Below are 12,490 nucleotides of genomic sequence, written 5' to 3'. Positions count from 1 at the left end.
AAGAATCTAAGGGAATGGTATAGCTGTAGCAGCAACGAATTGTTTCGGTCAGCAGTTTCGAAAATACGTATAGCCCTGATGATCGCCAACCTTCGGAACGAAGATGGCACTTGAAGAAGAAGGTGGTGGTTAGGTCACATAGAGAGAATGAATGAGATGGAGCCGCCAAAACCTATTTACAACCAAAGAATAGATGGAGTGAAAAGGAGAGGCAGACCCAGAGCAAGATTTAAGGATCAGGTGGAGGAAGTCTTGAGAATGTTGGGAGTACGAAACTGGAAAGCCAAGGCGAAGAATAGAAGAGAATGGAGACTTATCCTTGAACAGGCCAAGACCTACCTTGGGTTGTGGAGCGAATGATGATGATGACGTTTTAAAAACTCCCATAAAATCGATCTAATTGTTGGATTTCAACTACTTAAATAGAGAAGAGAGACAAAGTTCTGCGGCAGTATCATTTTTTATTGAAAGATGGATTAGAATAAAAATTGTATGGCTTCTTGATTATACCGACATTGAACGTCCAGTGTTTAGGGTCATCAAAACTGCCATCACATTCACATGTATCTATTTCCAACAGTTTTATTTAACACTTAAACAGTTTTATTTAACACTATCACTTAAAATGCTACCACCAGAGTCTTGTAATATATTTTTCCTGTAAATTCTGCTTATGCCTGTTAATTCTTTTAGTTTTTTTATACAAATGGAAGTTGTCGTGTCATTGGTCCAGTTTCTCAATGTCTAAACAGGATTCTTGTAGCCATCGGTCTTTTACTACTTTAATTATTCTTCGGATTTCTTTATGTATTTAACTATATATTTCTCTTTTTATGGAATTGTACTGCCTCCGAACGTCCATTAAGTTTAAGATTTCTTCTGACATCCAGTCATTTTTAACTGTTCGTTCTGTTAGAAGATTTTCTGTAGATGCAGTGATTATTGTTTCATTCGTTCCCAGCAATCATCTATATTGCTGGTATCTTCTAGTCTAATTTCGTAGAACTTGCTGTTAATTTCTTGAGAATCCATATTTATAGTGCCTGGATTTTGGAGTGCATCTAATGATATTTTGGAGGTTTTCTGATTTTTTACAGACTCTCTCTAGCCTAACTGTGATTGTAGAGCACAGTAGAGTATGGCACCATATCCTTGAAAATATAATTCAGATGAAGCCATAACATTCTTTTGGCATTCACAAAAGCTATTTCTGACTTTTAAAGAGTTTGGCCATGTTGTTGAATGCACTCCTAGCCTTCTATTCTACTTTTATCTCCTGTGAGTGATCCCATTGTTCGTTTACTATTGCTCCAATATAGATTAACTATTTTACTCGGTAGACTGGTGTATAAAAGTGATAAGTATTTTAGCGTCTCCAATGTTATTTTTGCTGATGAGCATATACTGAGCATACACTTGATTTGTTCTACGGGGGTCCTACAGCCTCTGCCGCATTTCGATCTCAACCTTTTTCTGTCAGTCCATTCCTCCTCATTTATGACTCTATCTCTCATTATACCTCTGATTACGTCCCTCCATTTTAATGCTGGTATTCCTCTTTTTGGAAAGAAGAGAAAGTCTTCTATTCTATGGAACATAGTTTAAGGCCTATTTTGACCATCGTTCGTCTTTTATTCGCATTACATGCCTGTACCTTAAAAGTTGTTTGGATTCTATTGTGTCTACGGTATTGTAAATCCCTATTCTATAAAAGAAAATTAACAATATGAGAACAGCATTCAGAAGGGAGTTGAAAAAGGTAAGTTTATTGATACAAGGCACTTAACGAATATAATAAGAATGCGAACAAGACGTGGTATATTTGGAATTCATTTACTTCGAATCAAAACACATCCTTACTGCGAGTGAAGACAGAAAAAAGATATAGATCACATTTTTCTTCATTGCCCGATAAATAAACGCAATTCATGGGATATACATAATGAGCTACAAGCTGTAGAAGCGGCTGAGACTTCTAACATCAAAGTTATATTACAACATATTTGTTTTAAAGAAATGTTTCAATATAAATGAGATCAATATATAAATAAAACATGTTTATAAAGAAACTAACCCAAAACTTTACCTATCCGGGGTTCTTACAAGCCGAGGTAACTTTTCGGGCTGTATAATGCTCCTCCGTTACTTCGGAGAGAGAAAAGTTTAAACTCCTTTGTTGTGCTATCTGTTTTTTGTTAACATCGTTACCAACACGATTATATTCGTTACAAACAGTATTACATATTTCCATGAGCAAGGTCAAATGCAATACTAAGAAATGTGCTGGCAAATACATTGATATGTAAGCCAAATGTGAAGAAAGAAGAAGAACCAATTATAATTTCTTTGGGAAATGACCAATATAATGATGATGACGGTGATTATATCTATTCCGAATACAACAATCATTATTTAGATACTTATGTAATAAATAAATGTGCTTTTTCACACTTTTTTTATAGTAATTCCAGCTTATAAACTCTTAAGGGATGCTCATTTGCATTTTACATTTTATTATATTCGAAGTTCAACGGGATTGTCATATTACATACAAAATTAAGATAAGAAGTTATCGATATTTTAATTTTTTTCTGCCTTGGATAGTCCTGTATATAGACCATTGTAATTTAATGCACTATCATGCATTTCCAAATCAAGTATACCTTAAATTTAGGATATAGGTAGAAGAATGAAATGAATCTAACGACAAGAGAGAAGAAGAAATATAAAAATAAATGGACCCAACAGCATTGACAATTTTATTGTTTATAATCCTTAAATAACTTAGATCAAAATATATTTTTTTCAAATAAATATATCCTCATGTTTATATTTACTTAAATGACTTGGTATATAATGAATTAATTATTTATGAAAATTATCACCTATTTTACCTTGGTTTTTAGCATTTTAAAAATTTTAAAGTAGTAAATTTTAGTTTTATAAATTTATTTTGACAAATTGAAAATTGTGCACATAAATAATGTTGAAAAAAATGTCAATTTTTTTTATTTTGGCTTTGTATTTATTTTTTTGGTCTTATTTGGGTTTTATTCCCAGCGGCTTTTTCATAGAAAATTACCTAACAGTCGTCCCGACCTCGATAGGGGAACATACAACCCCGTTAACCATCGGCAATGCCCCATTGTTCGAATTTCAAATCAAATCCAATACGGTTGGTCGAATGCAGTTGCAGACGTCCTTTCTATTCATAAATTTGGCGAAATTTGGGGTGTTTGTCCTTCTACGTTGGCAGCGCTGCACTCATAATGGAGGTTCGCATATCCTCTACCAGACGGCGCGAGAGAGCCGCGACATTTTACATGGTTATTGACTGACTGGTGCTGTTCTGTTGTAAATATTGTTTTTTTCGGTGTGTGGAAAACTGTGTGTGATTTTAAGTGTATGGTGCGTGTGTGTGACTGTGTACAATGTTCAGAAAACCCGCAGGTTAATGGAAACCTACGTGAACACAGTGAAAAATCCGCCATAGGTCGAATAGCCTGTGGTAAATGTGTAAGCTATGTCGGCGGAGGGCCACCCTACAGGCGGCTGTAATGTCTAAGCCATGGATGTCGAAGTGAAACAGAGAAATAGGCGGAGAAAACGCGCCCAGCGTATGCAGGCACAACGTGAGATCAACAAAGCTGACCATCTCGATGGAGACAGCGGCGACGAAGATGTCATTCAGGCGAAGCCCCCGAGGCCCCCCAATCGAAGAAAAAAATCCAAAGAACCCCTCTGCGAAGAGGATATCGTCGAAGGATTCTCTATTCTCCAGTTCCGTAGCTACGAAGACTTAGAAGTAAGTGTTTGAACAACTATTTAACGTATTTTATTTAAATAATCAAAACAATTACATGAACTGACAGTTAACCCCAAAAACATCAATTAATACCCCGTGGATTAAAACTAAATAAAGAAAGTTAAAATCGTTACAGTTTTTTAAGAGGTTTCTTTGTTGTTGCCGTTACACAACAAGTCAGAAACATTTTGTTTTTTCAGTTCATTATAGCTCAACTTTTACTCTTACCCGTCGATAAAAATTTGAAACAGAAAGCAAAATTTGGTTAAGTAAATGTTTCGAAAGTTGTAACAACAAACGCATGCTTTTTAGAATTATTTACACATGTTTAATAAGTAAAATAATACAAACTAACATCCCAACACATTAGTTTTATCTTTTGGTTTTATGGTTATTCTAATTGTTCTAATAATGTGCTAGAACTCAAGTTATCTAATTTTAAAAGATACATTTGCCCTGATTACCTGATATTTCTCAAATATTGAAGTTTTTGCTAGATTATTAGGTTATTTCTAGGTCTTTTCTGTTAAGCTCCTAGTTTATTTTTAATTGCTTGATATTGTCTTTGATTTGCTCTCTCCTGTTCTTTATCTTTTTACAATTTCATCAATGTATCTTAAAAGTTATCTACCTTATATAGCACTAATAATACCTAGCTATATCCCTCTATAATGGGCTTTCTCAGTATTTTGTTATATTCTTGTCATTTTTTAATGCCCAAACTTATTTTCATTCATTTGTTTTTATTACTGCTCTAATGTTTTAAGAACTGTGACAGTATTGTTGTTTCTCTAGTATAAGATATTACCAAACTTTTTAGTGTTTTATTTATTGTCAGTTTATTCATCTTTTAATAGTCTTATTCTTCCTTTGGGAGCCACTTTTATTTCAAGTTATCCTCATAATTTTTTTTATGTTGTTTCTGTAGCATTTGCTATCAGTGGCATTATTGAGGTGTTACCATTCTCTTGCATAATTAGTTTTGAAACCAGTTTATTACAATAAAGTCTAGACCATTTCTATATATCTTTTCTTTTCATTCTTGTTCACTTAAACATTTTGGCAAGTTTCCAAGGAAATAAATTTAATATTTTCACTAAACTGTTTTATTTCTTTGTGTATTGTTATCTTATTTAGAACTGCTCTATTTATTTCTTCTTCTACCCTTCTTTCTAGTTTTTCTTCTTATAATATGTCACTAATTTTTATTAATAGGAGTAAGAAGGCAGAAGAAAGTTGGGTTAGATAAATCTTTGTTTGTATAACTTTTTGATGCTGTTGTTGCTGAAGCTTTTACTATAACTGGCATTAATGAGATTGACATTATGTATATTCTTAATTTCCTTCCCCTGCTTAATTTGCTTTAACAGCTGTTGATTACAATAAAATCTAGATCCTCTCATTCAATTTTTGTTAAATTTAGTATTTTGGCACGCTTCCAAGGAATAAAATTTAATGGTTTCAATTAAATGTACGATTTCTATGTGAATTGTTCTCTTATTTAGAACTTGTCTATTAACTTTTACTTACTCTTAAATTTCTAGCTTTTCCACATATACATAACATCTCTATTTTTTATTATTTAAGAAAGTATCTCAAAAAAATTAAAATATAAAAATCATTGATGTTTTTACTGATGTATTTCTCCATTTGTTTTGTAGTTTGTAGTCATTGTTGAGAAATTGTCAAGAATTGTTAGTTTTTTTTGTGTCTAACATCTACTTATTAACTGTGTATTATTTTAGAAGTAAAAATTAAATACATACTACAAAAATGACTGCAACTTTACATAGTCTTCAGAGTTCAGATCATTTTGAAATCCGCAATTTACAACATCTAGTAATTATCTAGTCTTAAAGAATTTGCAAATTATCTCTTAAACATAACATCTTAAATGAAATTACTTTCTCTCTCAAATTGCTCATAACTTTCTTAAGTTTATTCTACATTAGGTGAAGGGTGAAGGAACTTTACTTAATAGCATATTGTGTTGTCTTCTAAATTGCTACAATGTTGCATTTTTGGGAAGTCTCTAATTGTTTCTTGTTCTTCTAATTTTACTTATACTCATCAGATAATATATATTTGACTTTTCTTGTAATTTCAATACAAATTACCGCTTTTAGATGGTAAAATTTAATATACTTAAGCATAAAGTAAAATGATTTTAAAAAATAGTTAAACAATTTTTTTTTGTTTTTAGTCACAAAAAATGCATAAAAGTTAATGTATGATCTTTTCTGTTCTATTCTATTTATTGGACTACTATACTGTCTAAAGTATTAATGGTTAGTATGAATTTTTTACTTTCACCATTCAAAACATTGTTTTGTCAAACATTGTCAAACAATTTTTCTGCTGATTTCTTGAAGAAGCTATTTATGAAAGGGGTTATGTTTATCTCCTGCCAATGTTAAAGTTTCATGTTTCAATGTATTGGATATATTATTTAGAGTGTCAGCTTTATTTGCTTCTCATTGTAGTACATTTCGCATATTTACCATGTTATTAAAATCTCACCTTGATTTACTTATTATAGTTTGCTAATTTAAAAATATAATAGCACAAAATAAATTATGAAAGGATTGCTGGTGTGAGCACTTATTTATGAATTTTAGAGAAAAAAAGACCTTGTACTCATAACTTGTAATAGGTTTTTATTAAAATAAAGATTAGACGACCAGTTTCACTGTTTACAAACTTTTACAGCATCTTCAGGCCATCAAGAAACTAAAGGATAAAATAGATGGTATATGTAAACAAATGTGTATATAAGAAATAATTTTTTTTGAATAGTATGGTAAAGACCTAATTAATAGTCAGTTATATAAAAAGCAAAGTGTGTTTCAAATTGACCAGCTTCGCTCTGATGTTGACTGGTGAATCAGTTGCAGGAGGCATTTTATATGTAATAATATAAAAACACTTACATATTAGTATAAGAAATTGTATGGAGAAAATTGTATGAATATTTATGTACTAGGATAATTTTCCTGCTTTGAATAGTCCTGTAGAAAGACTGTTGTAATCTGCCATAAAAACTATAATGCATTTCCAAATCGAGAATTTTTTTTACATTAATTATCTCTTGTTGCTTCATTTTATTCATCCATTTGAGATATTTATTAATATTAATGTAATTATTGATTTATTTAAATAACATCCCAAATTCTGCTTGATTGGTTTTGATTTGGCTGATATGTGTCATTGTGATCTTAACTATCAATTTTTTATAATGAATTTCTTGATGTTTGACAATGCACTAATGGGTTAATAAAGCTAATTAGGTCCAGGTAATGAAATTAATTGCTGTACTTCATATGTATAAATTAGTATATTATGTATATAGAAAAAATTTTAATATATCCTAATAAGTTTATAACTCTCATTATTTTTGAACTAATTGTGGAAAACATTAGTCTTCTTGCCTCTTCTTTGGTAATATCTCTTTGATAATCCTAAGGTTATAAATGTGCACATACACATAAAATTTTTCTAGAACAAGTTTTCAACCATCCACATGAGGGCATGTTCTATTTGCAGCTGTTGAACAATTAATTTTTTCTCTAACTATCATACAAGGTGTAATTAAAATAATTATTAAATTCTGTAAATGTCAGTTTATTTAATAGATAATGTCTACTAACATGTAAAAATTTAATAAATGGACATTTTGTTTTCATTCTACATATTATGTGATTTTATATGGTTAGTATTATAACTTCCATTGCATGTAATTCTTCAGCTGTCCACTGTTGCCTAATCTTACAAATAGTAGATAGTGCAAGAAAATGTTGATAAATAATATACTTACTTTACAACAGAAATTTAGTATCAACTTTCATAATGTGATATTAAGTTTAAATTAATAACCAATCTTCCAGTAGGAAAACATTGTTGGTGGTTTTGATTTGTAACCAAAATGGTTTGTTATATGATTGTTTTTTGTCCCCTTTTTTGGTTGATAGGATTAGTAGGTCTTTTTTTGGTAGGTAGGTTGTAGTAGGCTTGTCCCATTCTTCCGGCATTTTATTGTGGTTTTTAATTTTTTTATTTAGTGCTGTTAGTTTTCCTGTCATTGTCTCTCCACAGTATTTCAACATTTAATTTGGTATCCCCACTAATCTTCAGACTTTCAAGTCTCCTTGCACTTCTTGCTTGTTTATAATAATTTCTTTGTATATAGTAAGTACAAATACATTACTGCAAGGTAGCATAGGAAGATGTTCAAAATTTAAACAATTTTTACAAGTAAAGCCGTTAAAAAATTATAGCAAAATTAGCAACAAGGTAGGAAAATCAGATGACACTAATTTTGTACATAAGAATTATTATCTAAAAGTTAATTAGATATTTAAAAATTAGATTTCGATAACAGTAGGAGTATTGGAAAGAAAATTTGAATTTTTTATCAAAATGTGTGTATCCAACAGATTAGAATCTTGTGTTTAGACTTTTTTTATTAATCTTTTCTCTAGACTACTCTCATCTTTCCCATATTTTTTTTAATCCATACCTATACAGGGTTGGTCATTCAGGAGTCCATCAGGATATTTGACAATATCCATTAGATCCTGTAAAAATGCTGAAAGGTTGATGTTTATTCCATACAGGTCACCTTTTAATGATATAGACATCTGTCATTTGTCATCTCCCTTCCAATACCACAAACCTTTAATTTTAAATATGGAATTGACCATGTGCGGCACATCATTAGAAAGATATTTCACTAGAGAATTCAGAAATCCATGGTTTTTCTCTTCGTATTAACTCTGTTCTTGTGGAAAGTATCATTTTATTGAAAGTGTTTTTAAAAGAATTTTGGAAAAAGTTTAGTTATTTGAACTGTTGTTTATTAGGAACCGTTTCACAGCGATATTAATTTTTTTTTTAATTCCTTCGAAGTGGTCTATTCTATCACAGAATGTGTTGAAATTATTTTTATATTTTTTTGTAAATGGAAAGTGTGCAAGAACAGTGAAATTTTAATCAACTTCATCAAGATAAGCGACTAATTTGAATGGAGAAGTATATCTAGAATTATTAGAGGACACAGTTGAGCCCATTTCGACAGATATAATCGAAAATGATAACAGGTACACAGATATGATTTTTTTCAATAAGGCGACGCACCTCCGCATTATAGCATAAACTTAAGGTAATACCTTAATGAACAGTTTCCTTGCAATGAATTAGATGAAGTGGTTTTATTAACAAGATCCCCAGATTAAACTCCCCTGACTCAGGTACTGCGAGCATCTTATTATCTACTAGATTCGGCAGAGGCCCAGACTCAAAGCACAGTCTACTGTCTAAAGCACTTTCTAAATTGGAAAAAAAGAAGATTTTTAAATATTAAAGAACTATTATATTTATTGTCTTAATTTTTTCTATTCATTGTTACGACAGATTTGAGATATACAAAAAAAATTCTTTGACACTTTTAGTTGTTTTTCACCACTGCATAAGGCGTCTTTCAAAAGAGACTTAAAATTAATAAATAAACCTTTAAAAAGTAATTTTTTTTTATATTTTTAAAGCCTTTTTATACGATTTTATAAAAAGTTGGAAAAACGTCTGTTTTGGGCGTGAATTTACCTCTGTACTTAAAACGTGGGATTGTTATATATATGAAGTATCTAAAAAAATTAGTTTAGATGGTTTACTGAGATTGATGTACCGAGTAGATTTTGAGAAAAACGTCTCCTAGTTTTGAAAAATGTGATTTCGAGAAAAACGTTGTTTTTGCCGTAATTTTATGGAATAAAAAACCATATTTATTTTTTTACCTCTAATCAGCAATTCCTGGTGCATATTGGGTGCCCTCACAGTGAAAGCTGTAAATGGTCGGTTAAAGCTTTTTTTATAACTTTACCCTCCTTTGATGTCTCGCTCCTTCTATTGGCTTGAGTAATACGAGCTTCGTCGATATTTTCCGACCAATTCTTGGTATTTGGGGTATTGGGGTACTCGTTGGTATTTCTTCAATTTCTATTCCAATTTTCATTTTTATTTAATTTTGCCGAGGAACTGAGTAATTCAGAATTGTTTTCTGCAGTAAACTGATTACTTTTGAATTTTCTTTTCATATTATGCTTATTTCAATGCCCTTGCTTCGGTCGCCTTGTAAATGACCACCAGATCCAGGCCTTTTTTCAGATATTCAAAGCAATAATAATTTTTGATAAATTTCAATAATGTAAAACAAGTTTTAGAAAGCAATTGTTGAGTTGCAGGTGCGCAGGTGAAGAGGGGCGCGAGGTGTTGTATAAAAACTAGTTTTAGCTCAGGTGCGTACCGTTATAAACACAGCTATAACTTCGTTTCTATTTCGAATTTATTAATAAAATTTTAGGACAATATTTCTATGATACTAAGGAATGTTTTTACGTAAAAAAACAAAAATCGATTTTTTGAAAATTTAGAAAAGTCCCCTTAAGTAAGTAATTCCTTAATAGACTTGTAGCCTTACAGAAAGCCACAAGCTTCTTTAATGATATTTCCTTTACCTAGCTCGTCTGGAAAAACGCCGAACTAAGATCCTTCTACCTCTGGACGAGTAAATCAAAAACGAGAAAATAGAATGGAATCAATATATTGAAGTGCGAAACAGAGTAAATAAAAAAAATGAAAACAAATAAAAAATTAATATAATTCGACTAACCTCAAGTACTTCCGTGAGAACGTGGCTTTACACCGGAACTGGTCGAAAACGTTGCAGCGTCTCAGATCAAGTGGATTTACACTGGAACGGGTAGAGAACGGGTGGAAAACGTTGTACCTTCTGGATCAACTGGGTTTACACTGGAATTGGTCGAAATTCTAAACTGTTTGTAGTAGGAATGGTAGCTTCTTCTGTGGAAATGCTTCACCGTTTCCAGGGTCGAGTGGCTTTTCACTAAAGCTGGTTGAGAAGATTTCACGAAGTTGCTAGTTGCGCCTCCCCAGAACTTCCGAATTACTTTGTGGCTTTACACAACAAGTGGCCTTACACTTGGAATTCTTCGAAGTTGCTTACGGGTTCATTCAGTTTTCCTTCCTCGTGGCCTTACACTCGGAACTCAAATACTAAGTCACTAATTCTCCAATTTTCCAATTAACGATAAAAATCGATTAAAAAAAGGCTTTACTTTTTCTAATTGGAAATCCTACTGACTGCGCCACTTTTATTCTCTATAAAATGATGTGTGTTCGTTGGAGAATTAAATAACGTAACTCTGAATGAAATGCACAAATTTATTTAGATGTTAACAGTTTAGGGTATGAAACTATACTAACTTAAGAATTACAAACTATCCTAAAAACCTCTCATAGTTCTTGATAATATCGTAAACACCTCGAGATACTCAGCGTGGATGTTTATCATCTTCTAAGTAGTCTGAATATTGAGATAAAACACACACACACACACACACACACACACACACAGTGGCGTGCTCGCCATAACATTAGAACGTATGAAAATCACCGACACACGCCTATGAAAATACTAACTTATGAATCCAAGTGAACCTCTTTCTATTTTAATATTTGAATGTGGTGTGAAATTAATATCTCCCAATAGTTAAATATTTTTAACAGTTTATTTAAATATATGCTAAATTTATGTGTGAAAACGCTATGAAAATGCTGACTGAATAATGAATAAGGCTTATTTTATACTAAAATAGCTCATACATATCTTATCGATAAGACTATTAAAACAGTTTCTGAACTTCATTACCTATGTATGTTACGAGTTATTTTTTACGGAAATTGCTCGTCCACAAATTTTTATTACTGAGAACAAAAGCCACTTAGTAGGTGAATATTTTTTCGATTTACATTTTTCGATTCAATTAAATTCCTATTAACGTTACAAGAGTAAATATATATCTTCATTTACGCCTTTTCCGGTGATACTTCTGCAAATTGCGTAACAAATATGGTTTTGGGGCTTTAGTGGTCAAAGTCAAAACATACGCTTACCACAATACTTCCTTTGAAAACTCTACCCACAAGTAATTGATAGTATCAACAATTATAATAATACACTGTAACGTGACTATAAATAGAAGGATTCGTTAAATAGGGTGTTGACGAATTCTATCAAAAGAGTTCGATGTTCTTAAAGCGTTAGCGTTACGGTGTATTTGTTTTTGCTTCGTTGAATGATAGTAAATCTAAAAGGAACAGAATTTTGCTGGTACAAATTTGAAAAAGTAAGTAATTGCTCAAGCAACCTTCATTTGAAAATTTAATTCCGAGCAATTTTACTGGATGTATTTACGTCGTAGCTCTGATACTTTTCGAAATATTCATTATATAGAGGTTAGTATGATACTTTTCGAAATATTCATGACAAAAGTATAAAAATAATGATTCGATTTTTGCGGAATATTCCACAACTTTTTCAAGTTATAAATCACCCTCTGGCGACATTTTTTATTTTTGCTTACAAAAATCTCACGCACTACAACCAGCTTAAGATATTTTTGTTCATATCTTGACTGGTCTATAAGTATTCTTAACAGAATTGGCTTCGGGTATCGGGGCACGCAAAATAATAGCAAAGTTTAGTTGGAAAAATGAAGGTTTGACCTATGCGAACTAAATATTTAAAAACGATTAAATACTTCCGTAGAGAGAACAAATGCAATAGTATTCTATTATCTCGATAAAACGTATTTGCATGGTGAACACACG

The 12,490-nt window shown here is 31.5% G+C and overlaps 1 protein-coding gene across 5 annotated transcripts in view; it reads left to right on the top strand.

Moving 5' to 3' along the window:
- Nucleotides 1-3,305: 3,305 nt before the first annotated feature.
- The window catches only part of LOC140445836 (uncharacterized), a 630,732-nt gene continuing 621,547 nt past the window's right edge, over nt 3,306-12,490 (top strand). For all 5 annotated transcript variants that reach the window (XM_072538213.1, XM_072538212.1, XM_072538211.1 and 2 more), the window contains exon 1: nt 3,306-3,805. In XM_072538213.1, coding sequence (XP_072394314.1) covers nt 3,569-3,805 — 237 coding nt within the window. In that variant the 5' untranslated portion in view covers nt 3,306-3,568. The remainder of the gene's footprint in view (nt 3,806-12,490) is intronic.

This window comes from Diabrotica undecimpunctata, chromosome 7, assembly GCF_040954645.1.
Source record: "Diabrotica undecimpunctata isolate CICGRU chromosome 7, icDiaUnde3, whole genome shotgun sequence".
NCBI lineage: Eukaryota > Metazoa > Arthropoda > Insecta > Coleoptera > Chrysomelidae > Diabrotica > Diabrotica undecimpunctata.
Note: the sequence above shows the minus strand (reverse complement) of the source record. Positions and strands in the feature narration are given on the sequence as shown.